This window comes from Callospermophilus lateralis, chromosome 20 (genome assembly GCF_048772815.1).
Source record: "Callospermophilus lateralis isolate mCalLat2 chromosome 20, mCalLat2.hap1, whole genome shotgun sequence".
Taxonomy (NCBI): domain Eukaryota; kingdom Metazoa; phylum Chordata; class Mammalia; order Rodentia; family Sciuridae; genus Callospermophilus; species Callospermophilus lateralis.
The window spans coordinates 15660944-15673052 of record NC_135324.1 but is presented as its reverse complement, the minus strand read 5'-3'; the positions used below and the strand labels follow the sequence as shown (position 1 = coordinate 15673052).

General features: G+C 35.8%; 1 protein-coding gene across 1 annotated transcript in view; it reads right to left on the bottom strand.

Annotated features, from left to right (window-relative positions):
• Positions 1 to 12109, bottom strand: part of LOC143389977 (contactin-3) — a 319072-nt gene that overhangs the window by 189547 nt on the left and 117416 nt on the right. The window contains exon 6 of the mRNA XM_077106266.1: positions 8455 to 8630. Within this exon, the coding sequence (XP_076962381.1) occupies positions 8455 to 8630 (176 nt within the window). The remainder of the gene's footprint in view (positions 1 to 8454; positions 8631 to 12109) is intronic.

The window sequence follows — 12109 nt, the reverse complement described above, 5'->3', positions numbered from 1 at the left end:
AAGATTTTGACAGAGTATTCAGATAAAGCCACATATTTCAGTCAAGTCTACTAGCATAAAAATTTTAGGATACATGATCTACAACAACTGTATACATTATACATCTCTTCGTCAGATAGTTGAAGACCTGGTACTCTAAAATGGTACTTCCAGGAAAGAGTAAAACAATGAACACAGGTTTAAGAAGATACACATGGCACAGATAATGCAGGGATCCTTAGTGATGTAGAAGGGAGAACCCAAAGGGATAGATCCCCTGATATGCAAGAAGACCAGCCCAGGCTGGAGCACTCCAACTAGCTCTAGAACATACTTCCCCAAGAAGGTGAAACTGATAGAATGAGTGAGGCATCTGTATCTGATAAGAGATTCAGAAAAGTGGCCAACATTTTGCCTGCTTTTAGTATAAGACAATAGCAAAACCCGGAAGTAAAAAAGTATAACAAGATTACTAATTTGGGGGGAAAGAAAAATTGTTCATGAAAAAATAAATAATCATTTGCCACCAAATTCAGCTCTGAATATCAGTTACAGAGTTCTAATAATGCCATCACTGAATATATTGACCTAACTGAAATTATAGTCCAATAAAATCTTATAATAACATGGCCTAAGATGACACATATGAATCCACTAACCATCAGCACCAGCCTTCTTCCTAATCCCCAGCTTCAGACACAAAGGCTGTGGTTTTATCTTCGGTGGAGGTCTGGATAGAAAAGCAGAGGCTTATAGTTACTTGGGCAACTCCAGGCATAGCCAGGAGCACATATTGGGCCGCTAACTGCTTTTAATTTTGTACTTTTGTGACAGTAACGACTGAAACATGCTGTTTTTCTTAAACTTCATAACAATGCAACCCCATGCTGCTAAGGTGGCAGAGAAGGTCAGCCTCAGGTGTTAGAGCCAAGGGTCAGTCTAATGCTCACAACCAAAACTTGACCCAGGAAGTGGCGACGTCAGCAAGTTATTTAGAAACACGAAGGCAAATATCAAAGGAAACAGGCAAAAAAGCTAAAAGGAGCTTACTCCAGAAAAGGAAAAATAGAAAGGATACAGGCAAAAGTCCAACATCCCCCTGAAAAATTACAAGCTCTGTAGGAGTGTGCACAAACTATCATTTCTGATGTAAAAGAAAAACAAGAACATAAAAGGAACAACAACAATCATGTCTAATCATAGGGTTAAGAAATTTAACACAGCATTGGACAACAACAGAATAGGATCCCAGAGGTAGGCAATATGGTTTAAAATATAAAATCCTTATTGCTGGAGATAAGGAATACTAAAATTTCTGGGCCAACTCCTATAAGAAAAAGAGTGTATGCAATCTTCAACATTTTGAAGGGAAAAGAAATTCTCATTCAATATAGATATAGGGAAGGAAAAAAAAACAAAAATCAGAATAAAATTGCAATATTAATATATTAACATTTAAAATATAAGGCAAAGTAATTTATTAAATAGAGAATTACTGAATGTTGACAAAAATATTCTAAATTTTTATAGCTCAATAATGTGCTAAATACATACAGCAAAATGTACAGCAATAAAGGCACAAACAGAATTTCACCATCACTGAGGTAGAAATAGATAAGGTTAATAGATTATGCACCAGTAATGACAAAAGGACTTGAACATAATGATTAGAAGGTATAATTCCATGAACATATGAAGAAAAATGTGCCCAGTATTTGGATAATATACATGATTCCAAGCACATGAATCATTAAAAAATGTTGGGTCACAAAGCAAGTAAGAAAAATTTCCAGTAGTAACAGCTTCAAAATGTACTGTGTGGTCAATGGTTGCAGCTTAGAAATCACAAACAAGGGCTAATGAAAATGTGTTTGAAAATTTTAAATTATGTATCTGATGAACTCAGATGTACCAAAGAGAAATCATAATACAATTATTACATTTACAGATGTGAAACAATAAACTTACTGTATGTCAAACTCACTGCAAACAGCCAAAATGGTGCTCTCTGGGAAATTTAAAACCATATGTATTTATATTAGAATAGAAAAAAGTTGGGAAAAAAATGAACTAATCCCCACACAACTTAACTGGATAGAAACAGAATAGGAAAATACCAAAATAATATCCATAATGGAACCGGAGATGGCCATCTACAGTCAAATTGAGAAAAAAAGATATAAAATGTTTTTGAACATTTTTTGTCCATACATTAAAAAACATAAATAAAATTCCTAAAAATATTAAACCTGTCAAAAAGAAATAGTATGATTAATCCTATAGCTACTCAATAAATTTAACTATTAATTAAAAAGTTTCCTCCAAGAAAACTCCAGGCCCACATGTTTTTATGCTTGTGTTCTATATCTTCTTCAAGGAACAGCAAATTCCACCATTTCTCAATGTTTTCTAGGGATAGGAAAATAAGGAATACTCTTTAAATCATTTTTAGAGGTGCATATAACTTTTATACCAAAGCCAGAAAAGTAGAGATGAGAAAATGAAAATCTCCTCCATTACTGATCTGCAGAAGTATTTTACAAAACACTAACAGATAATATCCAAGACATTAAAAATTACATAACAGCCTATGTGACTAGCCCAAGTACAAGGCCACTTCATACTGGAAAGTGCTAACTATATCAACAGATAAAAGAGAAAAGCCGCATATATATTTTAGTAAAAGCAGGTAATACAGCATGAAGGAATAAAGCATCCATGATTAAAATTAAACTAGCTGATAAATTCCCGATAAAGGGTATCTATGTAGCGGGCCAGACATCGCTTTGCACAGGGAAAGCTGCATTGCACTTATTCTCATTGAAATCAAGAGCAGAACAGGGAAGTCTACCCCCATATGTGGAATCAACACACTAGGTCAGAGAAAGAGCCATACCATTAAGTTAGATACACAAAGGGAACAGTGGTCGGCAAGGAACCGAAAACTGTCATTATTAGCAAATAATATTCTGCAAGCAGAAAAGTCCAGAGAAGCTTGAGAAAGGGAGCACACATTGTGTTCCAATTGGTAAAAAGCAGAACCTTCAATCAATTCAGCTGCTATAGCAAATGAACATCATGAAATAAAGGAAATGGTATCCATTCCAGGTGATTAAAGAAAGACTGAAACATGAGAAGCAAAGCGCCAACACTTTATTTATTTTTAGTAATGGGGATTGAACCCATGGGCACTTTACCACTGAGCCAAATCTCAACTGACTGGGTTTTGTTTTGTGATAGAGTCTCACTGAGTTGCTAAGGACCCTGATAAATTGCTAAAGCTTGACTTGAACTTGTGATATTCCTGCTTCAGCCTCCTGAGTTGCTGGAATTACTAGCATGTGCCACCAGGAACAGCAACACCAACACATTTATTAGTAAATTTAAGAGAATGAATTTTCCATTTTACAATGAGGAAGATGGATTTTAAAGAATTCAGAAGAGAGCATAACCCATAAAGAAAATGGCTGATAATTTAACCTAAAATAAAAATTAAGAACATCACTTCATTTGACAGCATTGGAGAAAACAAATTAGCTATTAACAATCCAAAGATAATTTATAACATATGTAAATGACAAACGATTTATGCAGAACATACAGAGAACATCAATCATTAAAAAGACAGGCATCCAGTATGAAAGTATATAGATAATAGAAAAACAATCAATGAAGAAATATATGAAAAGGAGCTTGACTTCATTGAAACCACAGAAACACAATTTAAAAACCATAATGAAATTCAGTTCTGTAATGTATCTGATTTGGTCAAATTAAAAAATAAGAGAATAGCAAGTTTGGCAAGGCTGCAGATTGACAGATATTCCAAAGCATAATTCTGAAGAAAAATAGTTATGTGCATATTGTTTAAGAAATTTTAAAAGTAGCTGGCTATGGTGGCACACACATGTAATCCCAGCAGCTCAGGAAGCTGAGGCAGGAGGATTACAAGTTTAAGGCCAGCTTTAGCAACTTTAGTGAGTCAGATATAAGTGACTTATTGAGATTCTGTGTCAAAATAAAAAATACAGCTCAGTGAATAAGCACCCCTGGGTTCAATTTTCAAAAGAAAAAAAAAACAAGAAATTAAAAAACTTAAAATGATTTTATGTGTTGCTCAGAATATATTCATATGTAGTCAAAACTTCTTAAAAACACATGGAAGTAAAACACATTTAACTAAAACACTGAATATCTATGGAGAAAGGGAATCTCACCAGGATAAGGTACTTCAATTGTTTTAAATTTTGAAATAATAAACGGTAGCTACTTAGACATCCCTTATAGTTCCTCCATTGAGGAACTATATTGAGACCTCTGATATAAGCCATGATTTAAAACATATATTGCACCTCAAAAATGGTCAAAATAAAAATATTTTCATCAGGAATACAAGAAATTCAGGATTAAGAGAAAAGTAGATATTAGAAAGCAAGGACACTGGGGCTTCCAAAGGCAACTCTTTAACTTTCTGCCACTAGAATTAAGAAGTGAACAGAAATATTATCCCAGTAAACTAAAAAAGCACCCCAAATTACATCCATGTAACATAACAGCAAATAATTGAGACAATGTCTACAACTCAGTCACTGAATCATTTTACATCTCTCTTCCTTCTGAAAATTGTTCCACCCTAAATCTATGAAAAAGGACTGAGTGTCTATGGAAAGCAGGCATCTTAAACTACAGGATTTTCACATTCATTTTATGACCAAAACTATCTTCAAGCAACTAAAAAATTGAAATTATTACACACACACACACACACACACACGTTGCATTTTCATGAGCATTAAAATGGTGCACTGACCATATTTTCATTTACTCACTCATTCATGAACTACACAGAAGTGCTTTCTCTGTGGTGGATACAAACAAAGAAGTATTGCTAAGCATACAAACATGACACAGTCTGGAGGGGAGACACAGTCTGGAGGGGAGACACAGCTATATTGAAAAATTAGAGAGAACATTTTTCAATGACAACACTTTACCATCCATTTGCCTGCAGCAAAGACAGCCAAGATTCTCTGAACTGGAGTCGTGAGCATCCTACTAACACAAGAGCCTCCATCCTTATTTCCTCTCCAGTTAATGTATTACATTCTTTCAGGTTACCAAAACAAAGCAATGTTTTTCTCTAACAGTTATAAAATATCTTCTAATCATTTGCCACTTTCTTTGGGGGCTTTATCAGGAATCTAAATCCCAGCCATATTAATTAAATAAAAAATTTGGAACCTTCTCAGTTTAATGTAGTACCAGGTTAAGAATACTCAATATTCCTTCTTGAAACTTTCAAATAAATCTCTTAGTAGAACACTAAGAAATTTAAAACAATACCAAAAAATCTCACAGTACACCAAGACTGCTAAGCAATCTAGCTCAAAGCACAGGAGGAAATAAACAGTGTAAGTCACAGGAGAACAGACTGACAGAAAGCCCCAGGGCTCAATGGCACATCCTAGGTTTGTAAAAGAGGGACTTCCCAATAAAGGCAGGGAGATATTTTATATTTTGAACCTCTCTAATCCCACTTGTCTTGATCTGGTGCACCCTCACCCAGAAAGTCAAGGACACAAATAAGCAAGGGAAATGACCTTTTTGGGGACAGGTGAAAGTGACCCACTAAGAATTCTATTTTCCTGCATTTTTTTTTTCTGCCTGTGCCAAAATGAGAGGCCCATAACTAGGGATGTGTTTGCAGAGAGGAACCTGGAAGATAGGATACTGTATCCCTATGGGACAAAAAGCATATTTGCTTTCTTCTTTCTGTAAAAGAGGTAGATTCTCCCAACTCACTGTTCTTCAGCTATGGAAATACCATCCACCACAGCCACGCTGAATCTCCTCTTGGGTGGACAAGAGGAATGAAATCAAATTGCTGAAATTCATGGTGCTTGAGGTTATGAGAGTAACAAAGCCCTTTGTCTCTGACCCAGAACTCTCATGTCTTCCCTTGCATCCACAAAAAAGTTACTAAGTATCTTATAAATGAGGATGCTTGTTAAAATCTTATCATAGACTCAACAATTTCATGTTGCTTTGCCTATAAAGTGCTATCCAAGAACCAGGGACAGACTGTAGATGGTGCAATATAATTTTAGAGGTATTTTCAATTCAGACCATAGTCTCCAGAAGGGCCGACTGAGGAAAAATCCATAAGTTAATTACACTCCCTTAAATACTATAGGATGTAAGAATTTTGAGTAGAAACATACCACTACACAAAGGGTGCACTTGCTGAAGTGCTCCTGGAAACAGTAAGGAGCCTGGGAACTGGTTCTTCTTTCTAGAGATCAATGTAAATGTTCTAGCATCTACGGGGCAAATGTAGGGCCAGGAGAATCCACCTAAACCACCTGGTGACAGACCCTGAGTTTGGACACCATCTGTTGAAAAGTCTCAGACATAAAAATGGAAGCAGCAAATGGAAGTAGTGGAGAAAGAATATTCAAGAGAATAATCTTTATCTTAAAAGAATACAGAAAGATGTGACTTCTATGGATCCAGAACAGAAATTGATAGGAAAGAGAAGACTGAGAGGAAAATAATTCCAAACAAAGGACAAGAACTATCTAATACATAGATGACAACTGACTTTCTAAAATACACATGAACCAAACTAAAAGATATAGAAGGAGGAAACATCCTTAAATTATATACAAAATGTCCAATTATCACAAGAGAAATTTCCAAGTTCTAAGCAATGCAAGTTAAATAGATATAAATTTAGCTGTGTGCTGGAAATAGATCTTTTTTCAGCTGAAAACATGAAGAAAAAGTAATCCTACCATGTCCAACTGAGTGAACCTAAAAATACAGTGGTGGTGGTGAGCTCAGCAGGGAACTGTGCTTAGTGTGGCCACCTTCTATCAAGCAACTGACTGCAGAAGACATCTGGGCAGTGCCTTAGGAAGTCTCCAATTAAACAAGTAGTTTCAACATGTATCACCAACCAAAACCCACCTTCATATTTAAGACAAAAGGATGACATTATTAAAAAGAAAAGCATGAAACATATTTGAATTTTTATACAGAATATATTAAATGTTAGAAATGTTTAAATGTGGACTAAGAAATGAATTAATGCAAAACTGGAAAGAGGTCTGGTGGTTAGTGCTGAAGATTTTGGCAAAATTCTGTTTGAAAACTATATACACATATGTTACTATTCATGAAGAGAATATTTCTATATATACAGATATATACACATATGTATATTACATATATTTCACTATATACAGGTGCATACATGCATATATACCACATTTCACAATATATGTATACATAACATGTATATTAAATGACATAATTTAAAAATAAATAATCACAGAAATACAAGAATGCAAAGTATACACTAAGGATAAATGGATCTAAACTCTTTAAAATGGAAAGACACTGAAAAAACTCTAAACTTAAATTTCTCTATTTATGAAATAAAACACTTTGTTAATCTCAAATATAACAGATTGCATAATATAAACACTACCTATAGCTTTCAAAATACCCAGACAATATACAGGTTAAAAAACAACAACGACTTATGCATATGGGGGCGGGACGAGGGGAAACAAAGGAAGAAGCAAGTAAGTATGGAATGGAATGGTGGGACAAACCGACCAGGGCTGTTATAAAAAGAGCCAAGCAGCGGGCCTGCCTTAAGTAGCACATCATTAATTTAATAATGGTTTGTGAGGGGAGCTGAGACAGAACACTACCACAGTGCTGGAACATGTACATTCCAATTTCAGAACTAGAGAGGTACGAAGAGCTAAAAGAAAACCAAGTACCAAAGTTATGGTGATGTACATGATAATACAAAATAAAAAACAAACGAGAAGAGAAACAAAAAGTAGAAAATAGACAAATATTAAGACTACACTGAGCCTCTGGTCTCAATTCCTAACTCTGTGGAGGAAGAATCTGATTTTTCTTAATGTGGGTCACCTCCTCAAGGGGGTTCAATTAACATGACCTCCCAGGCTAGGAACTTAGGGGAGCTTGTGCTGAGGGTCCTTTTTTGCAATTCCCCAAAGGAGGTGAAAAATATATCACCACATACGTCATTTTCTTCTTTTTTCCCACTGTTTTTTCTTCCTTAATGTTTCCAGGTTTGCAAGATATATTTGTAATTTAAATGATCTGCCCAGTAAGGACCACGCCTGACTATTCTATCACATTCTTTCCAGGATGGAGCAGCTGTTCCATCCAGGATCCTTAACTGCCTTGTTTTGCATTCTCTAATTGGAACTCATACAAAATAGTAATAAAGGAGTCACATATACACACACATTTTAAGATCTACTTTGCACATGTCATAGAAGTCCAAAGAATCACATTGAGCTATTTTTTCAATCTATTTTTTTGAACCAATAGAATAGACACATTGTTATTAAAATTCAAAATGGCCACACAAATTAAGTTAAATACTTTTAAATACCCATTTAACAAGATGTGTGAACATAAACTTACAGGCAAACTGGAGTTTAGCTTCTCTGCTGACAATTGTCCCAAGCGAATTTGTAGCAAAACACTGGTAACTTCCTGTATCCCAGTTTCTGTTGGGGTTAAAAACCACAAGATTTCCTCCATTCAACTTGTAACGATGTTCCAGACTCATATCAATATCACTGCCATTCAGCTGCCATCTGCAAAACAAATGTTAATTTTTTTGTCCTATTAGCATTTTTAAATTTAAAAGACTCTCCATCATAAAACCCACTTTACACATTATCCCCCTTATAAATGAAAGGTAAAGTGTACACTCTTCCAATGTTACATAATTGAAGAGCAAATGTGTCCATACAACTATCAGAAACAAAAGGTTAAAGTCCCAAACAAAGGACAAGAAATTAGCCTCTAAAAGTTAAAGATTTTTAAAGGTTTCCTGAAGAGGTGAGAATAATTTAGTTTCTTCACTAGTGGGAGAAATTGGCTAGGTCTGTATAGGCAAAGATAAAGTAGAAAGTTAGGTAATTATCTGAGACACTTCAAGCCAATCTCAAGCTGAGGATGAACCAGGGAAAGAGGACATTTCTTTGATTTATCTGGAGTGACTAAGCACATTTAATAAATTAATTGGATAAGTGTTCAACTATCCATTTCAATTTGTCTGGGTAAACACCTGTTCCAAGGCATTCTACACTTTTTTCTAATCCATCACAGTGCTTTTTACAAAATGGTACACTGTGGTAAAACACCCTAAACAGCACCTGTTGGGTCCCAGACAGTCCAGGCACTACCCTCAGAGAAACAGTAATCAACAAGAAGCCAAACAGAAAAAGGCAAAGAGAGAAGAAAGATGTTTCCTTTAAATGAGTTTTTAAGTGAAAAAATGGGAGTTTTAAAACAGTACATATACTTGACACCTCAAAGGTTTCATCTTTAAAAGTCATCTCCCACAATCTCAAGAACACATTTATTATTATGAATTAAGGTACGTACCTCCCGGATAACCCAATTCATATAATAAATCACACTGTCATCAGTTCCATAAATTTTAGCACATTGCAACAATCATTTCAATTGCTCTTCATTTAAATATTGAGATTGTTGAAATAATGTCCAACTTGCTAGACGAGAATTTCTGTATACCAGTTGTTGAGCTGTTAGCTGTTCCCAAAACTACTGACTGTGTCAGGAATGCTGCTCCTTTGAATTCTTGCTCAGAGTTCTTCAATTATTGCTCTAAATATTCTTTTATCATTTAGTCACTTTCTTAAAACCAAAGCTTTTGTGTGTGTGTGTATGTTTCTTTTTGTATTCACATACAAATTCACCAGGTCTAAGGCAACAAATCTAATGAACAGAAAAATGAAAGTAAGGAAAAAAACTTGAAAGACCCAATTCTTTTCATGTGAACTTAAAAGAAAAAATATATATACAAAAATACAAAAAGCAGTAGCCTCCTTCTCATTTTTGGCAGAACTCTGCTTCAGTTTTTTGCAGAGTTTCCCCATAAGATTCTTCCCAAGGGCAAGTCCATATTTGCATGAGCATTCTGGTACATTTTATTTTACTGAGAATTATACTCTACACTTAGAGTCTTGAAGTTGAACCATGAGCTTTTATGAACCTCTCTCCTATTCCTCCTCCTCAAGTCCTAGAACTCCAGAAACTCAGACAAGGAAGTAAAGCAAAACTGTCAACTGCATTATCTGGACATCCTGATCCTCTGTTACACAAGAGGGCCTGCAGATCTGCAACAGTGGCATCTCCTAGTTTGCTCGTCTCTACCTTAGTCTCTACCTATGTCTACAGAATCAGAGCCTGTGTTTTAATGAGATAGTTAAGAATTCCACATACATATTCAACTTTGGGAAGAACTATTCTGCACCTTGGGCAACATGTGCTATGACTATAGAGTAGACAACAGGGTGAAAGAGTGCTCCCTCTCCAGTCAGCCACTTTCATAGTCAACAAATCTTCCTTCCTCTAATTCAGTGAAATACATTTACTGAATGCTTCCAGGTCAGGAAATATTCAAAGTTCTCAAATCATGGTAAAACCTGCCCCCCTCCATGGAGCTAACATTTTTAGAGACATTTTTCCAAGATTCTTAGTTCCTGACCCAACCTCTGATTCCACCTGGTGGAGTCTTCAGCCCTAGCTGAGCCTTTCATGAAACAGCCTAACAAAAATAAAGGGGGCTGGGGCCCGGGGCTCAGTGACAGAGCACTTGCTTAACATATGTAAGGCACTGGGTTCCATCCAGAGAGAGAGAGAGAGAGGAGGGAGGGAGGAAGGCACTGTGCCCATCTGCAAAACAGAAAAAAATTAAAGAAAAGAAAGGGGATCCAGATGCAATCCAAGTGCCCATTGGTCTATCTGTGGGTCTCACTCATCACCAGCTGCATGTCCATGAGCCCATTTCTCAGCTCCCCTTAATCTAAATTATTAAAAAGGAATGAAGACAATCCCATCTTTCCCATAGGGTTGTTCTAGAGATTTACTTAGACAATGCATGCAAGGCTCTCAGCCCTGTGCTGCCACAGATAGGCAATGGGTGAACGCCTCTGTTAGTGCTGCAGGTGGCCGCAGTGACAACCGCAAACTCCACTGCCCCTTTGCTTTGCTTCTATTTTATTCCCAAGAAGCACATATTGGTTAAATGTCACCTGCTCCATTCAATACTTCTGGCCATTCCCCCTCATGGGGATCAGATGGCGTTTTCCCCATATGGTGAGTCTGCATTTGTATCTTCTCTGAGAATTTAGCAAAGGAAGAGGCAAACACACGCTGGGCCTGACCTTTAAAGAATAAATCTGACAGCAAATCACAAGTGAGTGGGTTTAATTTTTAAAGTGTAAATGGTTTGTCAGATACTAAGTGACTCAATGCTTGAGTGAGAAAATCTCCTCTAAACTCAAGTCAAGAAAGATACAGTTAATTTCACATCCTTCTGAATGGAAGACCCTAGTGACAGAGGGTGCTTGTGCTTTCTGTGCCTGCAAAGTGCAGTTTGTATAGGAGAAAAAAAAATGCATTTCAGAGAATGAGCTAGAATGGGCCTGACTAAGCACTTCTGATGGCTTCATTTGAAAATGGTGTTTTTGTGTTTAGCTAATGAATAATAAAGGCACAGGAGTTATATAGGAAATTGAAAGGGATAAATAAAAATATGGAGAAGCACTTCTTCTTGCCTACTTAATACTTGAAAGATTTAAGAGATTACAAACTATGTGGGAAAATACTTTATTTCAGCAAAGCTATCTAAAAGCTATCATCCCAAAGTTGCAAATAAAGAACCAAAATGGAAAAGATTTGTTCCATTAAACATAAAACACGTCTCACTTCCTTTAGCTCAGTTTTCATCATATAGACACAATCACCAGATTATTTGTGATATGAAAAGGCAAAATTTCTTCTCTTTTAAATGTTCTACTACTCCAAAAGCACTGGTGCATTTGTTTTAGCAAACCCTTCAGAGTTAAGATGTCCCTGAGCTATCTTTAGGAATGTTAATTTTAACAAAAGTAAAATAATTATTTTTATCCTTCCTAAAACTATTCATCATTAAGTGGAACTCATCCCCAGGTGATATAAAATATCTCAATATCTTATTAAATATTGATTGTTTTTCCTCTTGCTGAAAATACATGAATTCAAAAGTTCTCTTTGTTAAAAT